The sequence below is a fragment of the Egretta garzetta genome, unplaced genomic scaffold (assembly GCF_000687185.1).
Source record: "Egretta garzetta isolate BGI_Z169 unplaced genomic scaffold, ASM68718v1 scaffold81, whole genome shotgun sequence".
NCBI classification, from domain to species: domain Eukaryota; kingdom Metazoa; phylum Chordata; class Aves; order Pelecaniformes; family Ardeidae; genus Egretta; species Egretta garzetta.
In genome coordinates, this window is record NW_009258671.1 from 8437170 (window position 1) to 8450557 (window position 13388).

The 13388-nt window shown below is 42.7% G+C and overlaps 1 protein-coding gene across 1 annotated transcript; it reads left to right on the forward strand.

The window, feature by feature from the left end:
- The first annotated feature begins 507 nt into the window (after positions 1-507).
- Positions 508-7803, forward strand: UPK3A (uroplakin 3A). Its single transcript, XM_035888551.1, has 6 exons — positions 508-562; positions 1360-1515; positions 4177-4456; positions 5663-5745; positions 6229-6361; positions 7716-7803. Exons 1-6 carry the CDS (start codon positions 508-510, stop codon positions 7801-7803), a joined length of 795 nt encoding a protein of 264 aa, XP_035744444.1.
- Positions 7804-13388: the final 5585 nt, after the last annotated feature.

Here is a 13388-nt window from a genome sequence, read left to right on the forward strand (position 1 = left end):
TAACCCAGGAAACACAATTCAGAAGGCAATTGTAATCTCTGTTAAGGCTGCCCAAATTTAGAGCTCTGAATCAGAACCATCCATGATGCAGACTGGATGCAGGGTTCAAATGTTCAGTTCCAATTTTTTCCTACATGAGAGATTTCAAAAGTTTTTAGATGATGGTAAAGAACAAAGCCACCTATCAATGACATGGGTGGGAAAAAAACTCTCTTTACACCCATAGCACTGCTGAGACCTACACTGGTGCCCAGTATCAGGTGGAAAGCAAAGTTGCAACACCCTTCCTCACCTGGGAGGTTGTGTGTGGGGGTGACACCTGAGCAGGAGGGGCAAAAAGCATATAGGGAGGTGCTGAGGGGGTGGGCAGCCCCTAACTATAGGGACCTTGTGGAAAGGAGCAGGTGTGGTTGACTTCAGGGAGGGAGTGGATGTGGGAGCTCTTCAGTGGGGACTGCCTCCCAGCATTGTTTTTCCTTTCGTGGCAGGTTTCTGGAGGGCTTAAGCATGTGCAGCCATTGGGTTGTGTTAGCCTTTTGCTGCTTGGGACAGCTGCGTGCAGGTAAGAGGCACCTATCTGCAGTCTTTTCTCCTTTTTTGTTGCTCCTCTCTTTGTATCTATTCCCTTTCTGTTTCTCTTATGTTTTTTTTTTTTGTTTTGTCTTGGGTGTCAACTTTCTGCTCTAGGATCTGTGTTGGAGGGGAGTTTAGTGCTTCAAAATATATTCTGCTGGAAGATTGTTAAAGTGTCTCTCCTGCAGCTAGACTGAGAAGGAGGAGGAGCTGCTGCATCTCTCTCTTGGTTCTTAGTTAATCTTCGCCAGGAGACTGGAGATGGCATAGGCTTGAATGGGGAGGAGGGAAGTGTCTGACACAAACTTTATTCTAATATCACTTGCTCTGCTAAATCTCTCATTCTCTATGTTAACAAGCCTGGTCTTAAAAGCTTTATTGAGACTCCTTGCTGCTAAAGGATTGAAGAACTGACTGTACTGCTTTTGGTGCTGCCCCTGGAGGGTGGAGGCTGTATGTGGGACCCTAAAGACAGAGGTTCAAGTCTCTTCTATAATCAAGCTTTGCCTTTGTCCTTCTGAGGTGATGTGACCAGTATGTTCAAGGAGCAACATCTCTTACCTTTCTCCCCAAATCCTTGCATTCCCCATTTTGCATTAAAGCAAAGCCCCTAACTCTCAAGCTTTCACAGGGCAGGTAGGCTGTTTCCTGCTCAGCTGCAGTTTGCATCACCCGTTTATGTTTAATGTTGTTTGTTAGTGCTGCCAGATCCTCCCTTTTGAGTCAGAGCTTGCAGAGGGAGAGGTGAAAGATTTTTCATATGCTTTTCTGGTAACTCTCTTCTAGATCGAAGCCTGAAGCCTCAGATTGCAGCCCCTCACCTTGCTACAAACAATCCCACTCTCACTACAGTTGCCCTAGAAAAACCTTTCTGTATGTTTGACAGCTCACTGTATCCAAATAAATCTTACATCATCTACTTGTATGCTATGAAGGAATCGGGTGAGTATCCAGCATTACGCCTCTCTGGAAGATAACTACATGATGTGGCTGTTGCATACAATTCTTCACAATTTGATGGGAGTGGGTCTGAATAGGGGAAAAGACAAAAATCTGTAGCTGTAAGCTAAGTATAAGCTGAGCCTCTGGTCTCAGTTTTCTCCGGGGTATTATTAAAAAATAGTATATAAATAACTGTAGTATTTCAGTGGGGCTCATTAACGACAGCAAATGTCAGTGCTGTGCTAGCTGACTCCCAGTAGGTGTGGAGCAGCTCTATCAGCTATAACTGTTTGCCCAAATCTTGCTAATGAAACCAAGTGGTCCACAGTCTAAACATGAATGCTTTTATAAAACCTGAATTCCCATAAGTAAATCTGCTGAGAGGAACTGGGTAACTGCTGCTGTGCACTTCATAGTTAGGGTAGGCAGCCCTTGCAAGGACTACTTTTTTTTTTTTTTTTGGACAAAGGCAAGTCAAGCTAGACTGGTGGTCAAAGATGCCTGGCCCATGGGTTCATTCATAAAATTAATTTCATAACTGCTTGGCAATGAAACATTGCTGGCAATGACCAAGAGCTGCTTTCTCTCTTCCCTGCTGTTCTGGCAGGCTGTTTTGAATGCCAGCTAGAGCTACTCCATCAGCTGACAGAAATAAATTACTTCCTTATATGACACCTTCTCTCCTGAAGGCTGTATCCAGCCTCCTTTTCTAAGAGGCACAGAGAAGAGATCTTGAGTGGGGCAGTAGAGAAACTGGCCAACAAAGATAACAGTCTAAAACTTCCACTACTGATTGTTGCCACTTTGAACAAGGTGGAAGGAGAAGGCCTTGGACGGGTAAGAGCCATAACCAGGGACACCACCCCATACAGCTAACATAGACAATTGTGAATGCATGGCCTTCTGAGACACATCCCATGACTGAAGTGCACATCTTTATTTGTCTAAAAGAGACTATAAGTGCATTACAATTATATAAAAGGCTACTGATTTCTGTGTTAGAAATTACATCAACCACCCCATCTTCTGCAGATTCTGTGGCAAAAGCTTCCTGCACAGATGGGTGAATCTCTTCAAAAGGTATTCTATACAGAGAAGTGTCTTCTGCTGCTTTTAAGGCAAGCAGATGTAAACTTGTTACTTGGTAGACTGGGAGAACTTTTGTTTGGATTTGTCTCTGGTCTGCAGAGAAGTGCGTTGGCTCACCCTTGGATGCCTCCTGGAGCAGGGAGAAGGAAAATTTAAGAGAACTTAATTTTCTTAACACCTTACATTCAGCTCTGCTGGTAAGGAAATGTGTCAGCATACTACAAAGCTCAGGGTCTAGCAAATTTCTGAAGTAGTAATGTAACTTTTAGCCCTGTTCTTGTTAATGTCGCTATCAGACTTGGTCTGCCTAGTAAAGTTGTAAAAACCAAACAAAACCCAACAACCCCCCCCACACGCACACCAAACTTGCTTAGGCATCAAATCTTACTTGCTCACCAGAGTCAGGCTAAGACTTACTGAAATGGACACTGGGAGAGCAGGAAGACCTAGCTGTGAGAAGTGTTGTAATTCAGGGAAGCAAGCTCTTGTCTTAACAAGAGCCTGTCTTAGCTTATTTACTTGTTGTAAACAAGCATGTTACTGGCTCCCATTGAAGAGAGGGGTATCAGAGCTCAAGGAACTTGAATGCTGACCCATAAGTTTTATTTCTAACCTGTGCTAGAAACTTTTCCCTTTTAAAACAGGTTTAATTTTGCATTGGATCATAGCTAAAAACTTCTCATGACCAAGCAGTTGCAAGAATTCTGCTCCAGGAGCACAGCAGAACACTTCCAAACTGAAGTAGTTCCCCGTGTACCGCAGCTTTGGATAAACTGGCATTCCTTCAATGCTGACAGCACTGAACAGCTGGAGGGGGCTCCCAAAAAAAGTTTAACCCGCAGTTGCAGAACTTGTGAGCATCTCTTGGGACGTGTACCTTGGCTTTGCAGCAGGAAAGGTTTGAGAACTGCAGCTGAGCTTCCAAACTATGCTGTAGGGCTGGGCACAGATTCACACTTTGCTTGAAGTTGCGAGGACTTTCAGACTGCCTGAGGCATTTTGTCTGGAAGCAGTGACATGTTTGGCTGGCCAGAAATGTAGATACCGCATCTGTTCATGCAGCCCCTATGCAATAGTCTGCATGCTGTGCGGTTCTGGGAGGTCCAGCTGCTCTATGACCAGAGGTCTAAGGGTGTCTGCTCCAGGAGATGGGAGAGTTGTGACTGTATAAGAACTCTACCTTGGCTATAGTATCAAATCTGAAATGGCAGCATTTACTGGATATTTATTGAAGCCATCTGTGGCATGGGGGAAGAGCAGCCTTTGCCACCCTCTTCCCTACTCTATCAGATTATCCTTGGAAAAGAGGAATTTTGGGAGGGTGGCTACTAAAAAGTATTGCTCTGAGATGTGCTGTGGATCTTTCATAGTTTCTGAGGGACAAGTGCAAAGAGCTTCATCAACAAATAAGCAGAAAGGGGTAGGATCACTACACAGCCAAACTGGTAGCAGATTTTTGGTTTCCCCTTCAAGTGTTTTGGGGTAGAAGAGCAAGTTGCCGAGTAAACACAGGGTGAATGGAAAGGGCTGAACGAGTTCTAACAGCCTTGTTAAAAAACATCTCTCCTGCAGCAAGTGCAATAAGTTCCCTGGTGACCGACAACAGCAGCAAACCACTCGACAGCACCTTCCAACAAACAAGCGGGGGGCAGCTTGGACCTTACAAGGCCGCCTTGTTCAAGGTACCCAGTTGTGCATCGCCTCCCAAACTCGCTGATGTAGGAGACGTCAACAAAGTTTCTGCTGTCCTGAAACAATACCTCTTCAGAGTCGGGAATGACGGGACTTGTTTGTACGACCCAAACTTCCTAGCTGTCTGTAACCCACCTCTTGCACCAGACACAACGTACAGGTATAATTCTTATTTCTTACAAGGCGATTGCAGCTCTTAAAACACATTGAGTCTGTAATATTCCTTTGTAATGGTATGATGTGAATTACCAGTCCCTAACTGAAATGCTCTATTGCAGGGGTAGTTATGAAGGTGGCTTGGCTTTGGTCTAGCACCCTGCAGGTGGTACCCTAGCAGTGGTGAGCTCTATCAGGTTAAAATCATGGACCGGTAGAAAAATTCATGCGTGAACTGCTGGATCTATACCTATGTTGGTGTAGATAATCCAGTGACAGCATCTGATTAGAAACTGCTGGTAGAAAAGGATTTTGACTGGAAAATGATGTTGAGATTATTCACCATGTATTTTGTGTTAGATGATTTTGCCAAATTGCAGACACAGATCTGGCTCTGCTTGCTTTGTTTTGATGGGATTCTGAGGAGCCAAAGTTCTCCTTGGTCTCCAGCTCAAGGAAGCCCCTAATGTTACCAGAGGCTTCACAGTGAGGGCCAGGTGGCTTGCAGACTTGTCTGACCCCTGTTGTCTGGGGAAGCTGGCCATCTGAGGAATTCAGGCACCCTGACAGCTGTTACCCGAATCACTTGTTTTGCTGTTGCCAGCTATTTAAAAGCTGTACTAAAAATGGCAGTCACATGGAGCCACTTCTGCTGTGGAGACCTAGTGTGCATCTGAAACAAAACACTATGGACTCTTAGTTTTGCAAAAACTGTCTTGCCTCTTCTGTCTCTTCAGGATATTTCTGAAAACTCAAACTATTGTGGAATGGAAACTTAATTTCTTTGCCAAATCTGATGTTGGCCTGTCTCTCCAGTACTCTCCTCTAGCAGGGAAAGTGCCAAAGCTCTCTATTGTTGGACAAAATCTTCGACTTCCATATGGAAATCAAAACCACTTGCTGTCCTAAATAATGAGGCTCTTCACAACAGGGAATAGCAAGCTGGGAAAAACTGTTGTTGGAAAGCTATCATCTTGCCAAGGCTCACAAGAATGAAGTGCAAACTGTGTATGATATAGGACAGAATGCTTTTCTGTGATTAATTCTATTTATTCTTTATAAGATCTCTGGAAATAGCCAGTTGCCTTTGACTGTCTCCATCAAATGCTTTGACAAAACCTGAAGTCTGACCAGCTAATCCAGTAGCTTAAAAATGCTAGTAAGCAAGCTGAAATTTGAAATACCTAATTTAACACCTTTTTCCCCACAGGTTTAAATATGTGTTGCTAGATAGCACTGAAGGTATCATGAAAGACCAAACTCTCTGGTCTGATCCAATCAAAACCAGAAGAGGTAAGTCTGTGGCTTTCCTCAGGTCTTCTGAGTAGCTGTGCTTGCCTTAGGACACTATCGCTCTATGAGCAACACCTAGTCCTTTCCTACAGTTATAACAATTTTCTCAGTCTTTCAGTATTGGAGTAGCAGACATAAATATGGAATAATTCTCTACCTCTTTTGTGTATTTCAAAATAATTCTTTTAGTAAAGATAAGTTTGTACATTTTGTACATGCGATTTCAGATTTAATGCATGTCATGGTATCTGGTGCTGTTGACATTTCTTGAAATACAGGTACTTGTCATGCTGGCTAACCTGCTGAGGAAAGCTTATAAACTCTAAATGCTGGCACTGAGTCTTAAACCTGTTTCCCATAAATCATCTAAGATTCCAGGTATAGGCATAATCAGTTTGCCTCTCCTAAATCACCAGCTTTCTCCTATTTGGTAGGGGTGTTCATGGTCAAAATGATGGGCACATTTTTTCCATACTTTTCTAGTTAAAATTCCCTTGAAAATTGATACCTGGCCTGGTCGAAGGAGTGGAGACATGATTGTCATTACATCGATCCTAAGTGTTCTTGTGTTCCTTCTGCTCGCTGGCTTTCTTGCTTCTGTGTTCTCTGCTGCCATGTAAGTACAGCTACACCTTGCAACTTCCAGTAAGAGTACTGAAACCCTCAGTCATAAGCCTTCTTCCCTATGGCTCCAAGCCACTGTTGCTGGTCTTGTTTGAGATGAAGGTGTCCTCCAAATTTGAACTTGGTAATGAGAAAAGACTAATTTATCTTAATCTTCCTGAAGATCAGCAGCTCTTGTCATTATTACACAGCATTAGGCTTACTAACAGTCAGACCTTAGTAAGGTCTACTGGAAAAAAAAACAGTAGACTTGCACATACTTAAAGTCTGTATATTCTTTCTTATGTATTACAGCTTTCCATCTAATCAGGAGTTTGGAAACTGTCTTAAGGAGTGCAGGCATTTGTAAAGATCACATAATGTCCTAATTAATTTCTTGATTTTAATTGGTTTCCCTCCTTCCCAGGAGAAATAAGTTACCCCTTCCAATTAATATGTCAGGCTTTGTTGGAGCTGTGTAACTCAGTGTTGTGGTTTAACCCAGCAGGCAGCTAAACACACAGCCATTCACTCACTCCCCGCCCTCTCCCCAGTGGGATAGGGGGAGAATCAGAGAAAAAAAAAATCCCATGTATTGAGATAAAGACAGTTTAATAAAACAGCAGAGGAAAAGAATAACAATAATAATGGTAAAAGAATATGTAAAGCAAGTGATGCACAATTCAGTTGTGGCCAGCCTGTCCCTAAGCAGCAATCGCTGCCCCTCAGCCAACTCTCCCCCCAGTTTATATACTGAGCGTGACATCATATGGTATGGCATAGCCCTTTGGCCAGTTGGGGTCAGCTGTCCTGGCCGTGCCCCCTCCCAGCTTCTTGTGCCCCTGGCAGAGTATGGGAAGCTGAAAAAGTCCCTGACTAGCGTAAGCCCTGCTTAGCAACAACTAAAGCATCAGTGAGTTATCAACATTCTTCTCATCCTAAATCCAAAGCACAGCACTAGGCCAGCTACTAGGAAGGAAATTAACTCTATCCCAGCCAAAACCAGGACACTCAACTAGTTCCCTAGTCTTCTGTGCCCCTTGCTCTGGGAAATCAATCAGGCCTGATTGATTCCTAAAGTGAATTTTTGGAGGGAATGAACTAAATTTTAGAAAGGGTGGGTATCAGTGCTGCTAATCCCTACTTCTTTCATTCACTTGAAAACGAGGCAAGTGCTCTGTATTCAGTCAGCTCTGCCAGGCTCTCCTGGATTAAAGATGTGGAAAGCAAAGACTGCATTGCAAATGATTATTTTTAAAAAATCTATGGGCTTCTCTGGTGCTAATTCAGCCTTTGCAAAATGTTGTGACAGTTGGCTCCACTCAGTCTCTACTGGAACTTAATAAAGCCTTTCACTTGCCCACCAGGGGATCAGAAGATTCTTCTGCAGAGACAAGGTGCGTGTCTCAGACTATTCAACAAAGTGAATCAAGACCACAGTTAAGCTCTGAGTGAAGAACCTGATTCAAGTCAAGGGTGGAAATGCAACTGAATTACTACATGTGCTAGACCTATGGGATTGTCTCTTCTACTCAACACTAGTCCAAAACAAACTATGGAACACAACCAGGCAACTGAAGATGAATAGCATAGCTGAACAACTTTTTTTGAAGTCTTGCAGTATTTTGTCTTGTCCTAATGAGATTTGATTTAGTTAATTGCCTTTTATAGCACATATCAAATGCCTGGACTGAAGAAAGAATCTTCACAAGATCCTTCAACTTCAGTGGTGTGATCAGAGGTTGTCTAGTACACACAATCTCATCTGGAGTAAGCATTACTGTAGGCCTCTCATCTGCTTCTCACAATCAGATGAATATGATGTCTCAAACTTTCTCTGTGGTAACTGATGAGGAATAAAGAAAACCAGGTTGCTTTAGAAAATATGTTCTTTTAGAAAACCAGGGATTAAAAGGTAGACAACAGGGAGCTACTGCTGCTTCCTTAGGATTTTAGTGACTATTTGTGTCATAAGATTTCCCTTTTTTCCTCTCCTTCCCTAAAAGCAAGCAAGCAAGTTCCAGTTGCCCTGTATGTAGCAGAGTAATTCTGATCTCAAATAATTAAATACCCTCAAACAGCTTTGCAGGGATGAAAGCTAACAAAATTGGTTCAAAGAAGGTCTGTTCTTTCAGAGCTCCATATAATTTGTTGGTGGGCTAGTGAAGGGGAGATATTGCTTTAGTGGGACATATGAGTATATTCTCTGTTGTCAGGCTTAGCCTCATTCCTGACCTTTACTTTAGGCAGCTGCAAGCCAGCACTCTTCACACTGTAGTATCTAGACTGGTGGGGTTTTTCGAGCTAGTTCTCTTCCTTCGTTTCTTGATCTCAGTTGGTGACTGGAAATAAGCCTTTGTCCCAGGTTTGAGTTATGTACCCTTTTTTTCCATTGATGCCAACTTCCACATACAGTTTTGTCTCTACAAAAGACTTGAGGAAGATCCAACTTCACAGCCCTACCTTATACCTCTTGAGTATGTAGAAGCAACTGTCCTGTTGTAGCAAGTGCTTGTGATAAGCCCAGAGCTCTTACTGGTTATTATTGATGTTTTCCTAGTTTATCAGTAAATTTGTTAAACTGTCTCAGATTATAAATAAATAAGGATTCTGTTTTGCTGTAGGTAGTTCACTATCACTGTCATGACTGGATGACCTTGCACTGTTACTTAATTCAGGGAATGGGACTTATTCTCTTCAGATTATGAAAATTAAAAAGCTTTGTGTAAAGTCAAACATTGTCAGAATGGAGTGTTGAGATTGTAGCTTGGTGATTGGCATTTTAACCTTCAGGACTTAGGCCCAAGAGACTTATACATGAGCTCCCGGTATTTGGGTATTCTAACTACAGCATGTTAAAGCTTACCTGCTCTGTCTGGGTTTCATCTACACAAGGTCTGGCAGGGAGAATGGAGAAAGCACTTTAAGGGGCCTTCTGACTTGAAATAGATGTTGAAGTACCTGGAATGATATTTTGTTTTTTGGCTAGTGGTGCCTTCCCTGTAATTTTCTGCCATACAGGCTGCTCGAAACATCATTCTGAGGTGCTTTCTCCTTCATGTATTGGGTACTAACTTGGAAGCAATGGATAGTTGAAGAAAAAAGGAGTACAAATTGTAAGTGTGCAATGCTGAACATCAGAGTACATGAGAGATGCTTAGAGTGTTTGCCTCCTTTATAAAGCCAAAGTAGTACTTCATTGCTAAGAGGGCTCTAACTCTTTGCTCTGGACCCAGTGGAAAAATAGGCTCTCTAACAGTAGGATCAGTAAAACTAATAAAGCCAAATAGAATCATAGAATGTTTTGGGTTGGACGGGACCCCTAGAGGTCATCTCGTCCAACCCCCCTGCAGTGAGCAGGGACACTGCTAACTACATCAGGTTGCTCAGAGCCCCATCCAACCTGGTCTTGAATGTTTCCAGGGATGGGGCCTCCACCACCTCTCTGGGCAACCTGTTCCAGGGTTTCACTACCCTCATTGTAAAGAATTTCTTCCTTATATCCAGTCTATGCTCCAGCTCTCGGATCATTTTTGTAGCCCTCCTCTGGACCAGCTCCAACAGTTCTATGCCCTTCTTGTGCTGAGGGCTCCAGAGCTGGACACAGTATTCCAGGTGAGGTCTCAACAGAGCAGAGGGGCAGAATCACCTCCCTTGACCTGCTGGCCATGCTTCTCTTGATGCAGCCCAGGAGACGGTTGGCCTTCTGGGCTACCAGCGCACATTGCTGGCTCATGTCCTGCTTTTCATCCATCAGTACCCCCAAGTCCCTCTCAGCAGTGCTGCTCTCGATCCTTTCTTTCCCCAGCCTGTGTTGATACCGGGGGTGCAGAACCTTGCCTTTGACCTTGTTGAACCTCATGAGGTTCACACAGGTCCACCTCTCTAGCCTGTCCAGGTCTCTTTGGATGACACCCCATCCTTCTGGCATATCAACCACACCACTAAGCTTGGTGTCATCTTCAAACTTGCTGAGGGTGCACTCAGTCTCACTAAGTCATTGATGAATATATTAAACAGCACCGGTCCCAGTACAGACCCCTGAGGGACACCACTCATCACTGGTCTCCATCCGGACATCAAGCCATTGACCACTACCCTCTGGATGCGACTATCCAACTAATTCCTTATCCAATAATGCCCTCTGCATCTTCAAACAAGTCTTTTGTGCTCTGCTTTCACCAGGACAAATGCATAACTAATCAGAATTAATACACAGGCAGGGTGAGAGAAGAGGTAATTTCCTTCAGAACTACTTGTCTTTTATTCAGTAAGTGATTCTGCAAATTATTTAATTGACTGTCCATTAGTAACATTAGAGAATTAAAAAAAAATCCCTTCTTAGATAAAGGAAACTGCAGCTCATTTGATTGTAACAGGTGATATTTTGAGGCAGACTACAGAAAATCAGCATTCTCAGAAGCTCCTGGTAAGAAACTCTGTATTTGTATGAGAACTGGGCTGGGAATCTGGCAGACGCAACATTTAATACTCTTCTTCAGTTAAGTTGTGGCATATAGCATTAGGTTGTTTGGATGCTGGAAGAACCATGGCCAGTTTACTGAATTAGCTTTGCTTTTGTTTAGCTTGGGCATAAATGCAGATCGCTCGCTAGACATATTGGGCACAGGGGAATGAACCTGAGGAAAAGGATGCTAGTGAGAGCCATGCTGTAAAGCAGTCACAGTACTTTTTATCAATATTTGTGATAGATCTGGTCGGCTGTGATCAGGAAACCTACCTCAAGATCAGGACCAAACTGCAAAAGGTGTTTGTCAATGCCTAATAGTACTGACCATCTGTACAGTGCTGGATGCTTTTACTAATGAGCAATGAACCTGACATTTTCTACTAGGAAGACTTTACAGTCTTGTTCAGGAAAGAACAACAATCAGACAACAGAGTACAAATTTGCCTGTGGGGGGAAAACTTGCTCTAGAAATCAGGTATTCAAAAATCAGCAACATGGTTTTTGAAGCAGTCGGAACACTCAGGAGCTCTTATTTCCTTATGGTTTTACCAATGAAATGTAAAAACCTCTCTGAATTTTTTTGTGTGTGTGTGTATGGTATTTCCTCAGAAAAGTACCAACTTCCAAGTGTAGCTCTGCCACTTTGTCACTGTACTAAGCCATCTTCATGGCTCCAACTGCTCTTTGCATATATTTTCCTGCTTCTACGGCTTAGTCCATGCCTTTGTCATTACAGCCAATGTAGTAATGTTAAGGTCCATCGCTCATTGGTGAATTCCCATTTTGACGTGACTTATCCTCTGGTGCTTGGAAACAGGACTAAGATGGAAGACATTGGACTCAACAATACATACAACCTTATTACTAAGTTTCTGTTCTTTGAATTTATTTAAAGTGTTTTTAGGTTTTTTTTTCTTAAATTTTGGAAATTATTTGGGAATTCTGGCTGTAACTGCATATATAGCCTGTTGTTTCAGAGAGACCCTCATGTATTTTTATTCTACTTAGGTGCATGGGCATACCTCTGGGAAAAAAACTGGGTGCTGTTGTGATATAAACTATAAGAGTGTGCTACTGAACTACTGGCACTAGTTTTTCTGTTTGGTTACAGTTTAGTTCTGTCTTTGTGAGGTCACAGTCTGACGAGAGATCAAGACATCTAGGAACTGCGGTGAACATGTAAAAATATGGCCCCAACACCCCCCAAAATCTAAATCCTAATCAACTATAGAAATGAGGTCTTGGCCCTAAGTAATCAGTTGTCTTCTCCCTCCCCTCCCTTCCTGCACCTTGTCCTTTCTCACATCATCTGCCTGGGTAAGCTTGAAGTTTAGCTGTCCTGAAGAGAAAAGCATGCTGGATATTATCTGACTGTGAAAAATTGTAACAGGCTGGCGATTCTTTCAGGTACAGCTCACATATAGCTGAAGCTGATTGTGACTTATTATAGTCACCCGGCTGCTTTTCTGGGAGACGAGTTTGAGTTTCAAGCCATTCCCATTTGAACAAGTGTGCATATACTACACATCCTCTCCTGTAATTAGTACTGTCTTTCACTTTCACTGGCAAAAGTCTCAGCAGAATGACCAACTTTCAAATGTTTTTTAAATAGCATTCAAACCTTCTTTGGCTATGCTTGGTAAAATGCACTGGCCTCCATATATGATTTATTGCCGGTTCTGACCCTGATAAAGTCAAGTATGATAACTTTCAGTCCTAATGCTGAGAGTGCTCCCTGAAGAAATGCTCTGACCTTTTAGGCATTTGCCTGCAGGGAGGGGCTACATACCTATCCAAGCAAAATAACCGAACTGAAGAGTGATCAAGTCTCATGCATATGGCTGGCTGTCTCAGAGTGAGTCAGCTTTCACAGTAGGTGTGTCAATGTACAAAGAGCTTTTGAATTTGTTTGCATTAAAAAATAATAGTTGAGTGTATGATGCATGCTAGGTAGGGTTTCCCCCCCTTCATGTATTATATAAATTAATGGATAGGCCTCTGAATTGTTAAATTGAACCTCTTCCAATTCCTTGTTCTAAAGACAAGTTTGCAGCAAGAACCTCTATACTAAGCCAGTTAAGATTTAATGACAGAAAAAGGATGGTATTATCAATACACTGAGATTGAGATCACAGTTACTTTAAATGTCCTTTGGTCTGACATCATAAGGGCAATTTCAAGCCATGGGCTCATGTCTTGAAGTTAAAATGTATGAATAAACTTTGCCAATAGTATTCCAGATGTCTACACAAATGTTTTTGCTTTCCTGAGAGACATGACATGAACCATGCAATTAAAAGCTGTTCTGAATCTGGGAGGATGAGAGTCTACCTGGAAAAGGGGAAAAATCAGAATAAACTGTGGCCATCTGGATCTGTCAAACAGACTAGCTGCTGGCTCGCTGAGTTTTTCCACTCACGGATACTGAGTAGAAGGCTTTGCATTAGAAAACAGTACTAAAAAAACCAACTTTTCTTCCAGAGGCACTTCAAAGGGTATCGTAGATTGGAGTGCAGACAGGACTGGGGTGTAATGTGGTAGACGTTCCTTGCTGGCACCATTATAATGC

What these genes read in the sequence shown, in the direction of transcription:
- UPK3A (XM_035888551.1), top strand. Translation starts at nt 508, where the DNA reads ATGTGCAGCCATTGGGTTGTGTTAGCCTTTTGCTGCTTGGGACAGCTG. An exon ending in TCCAATCAAAACCAGAAGAG is followed by an intron (nt 5,746 to 6,228) that starts GTAAGTCTGTGG and finishes ATACTTTTCTAG; the next exon opens with TTAAAATTCCCTTGAAAATT. An exon ending in TCTGTGTTCTCTGCTGCCAT is followed by an intron (nt 6,362 to 7,715) that starts GTAAGTACAGCT and finishes CTTGCCCACCAG; the next exon opens with GGGATCAGAAGATTCTTCTG.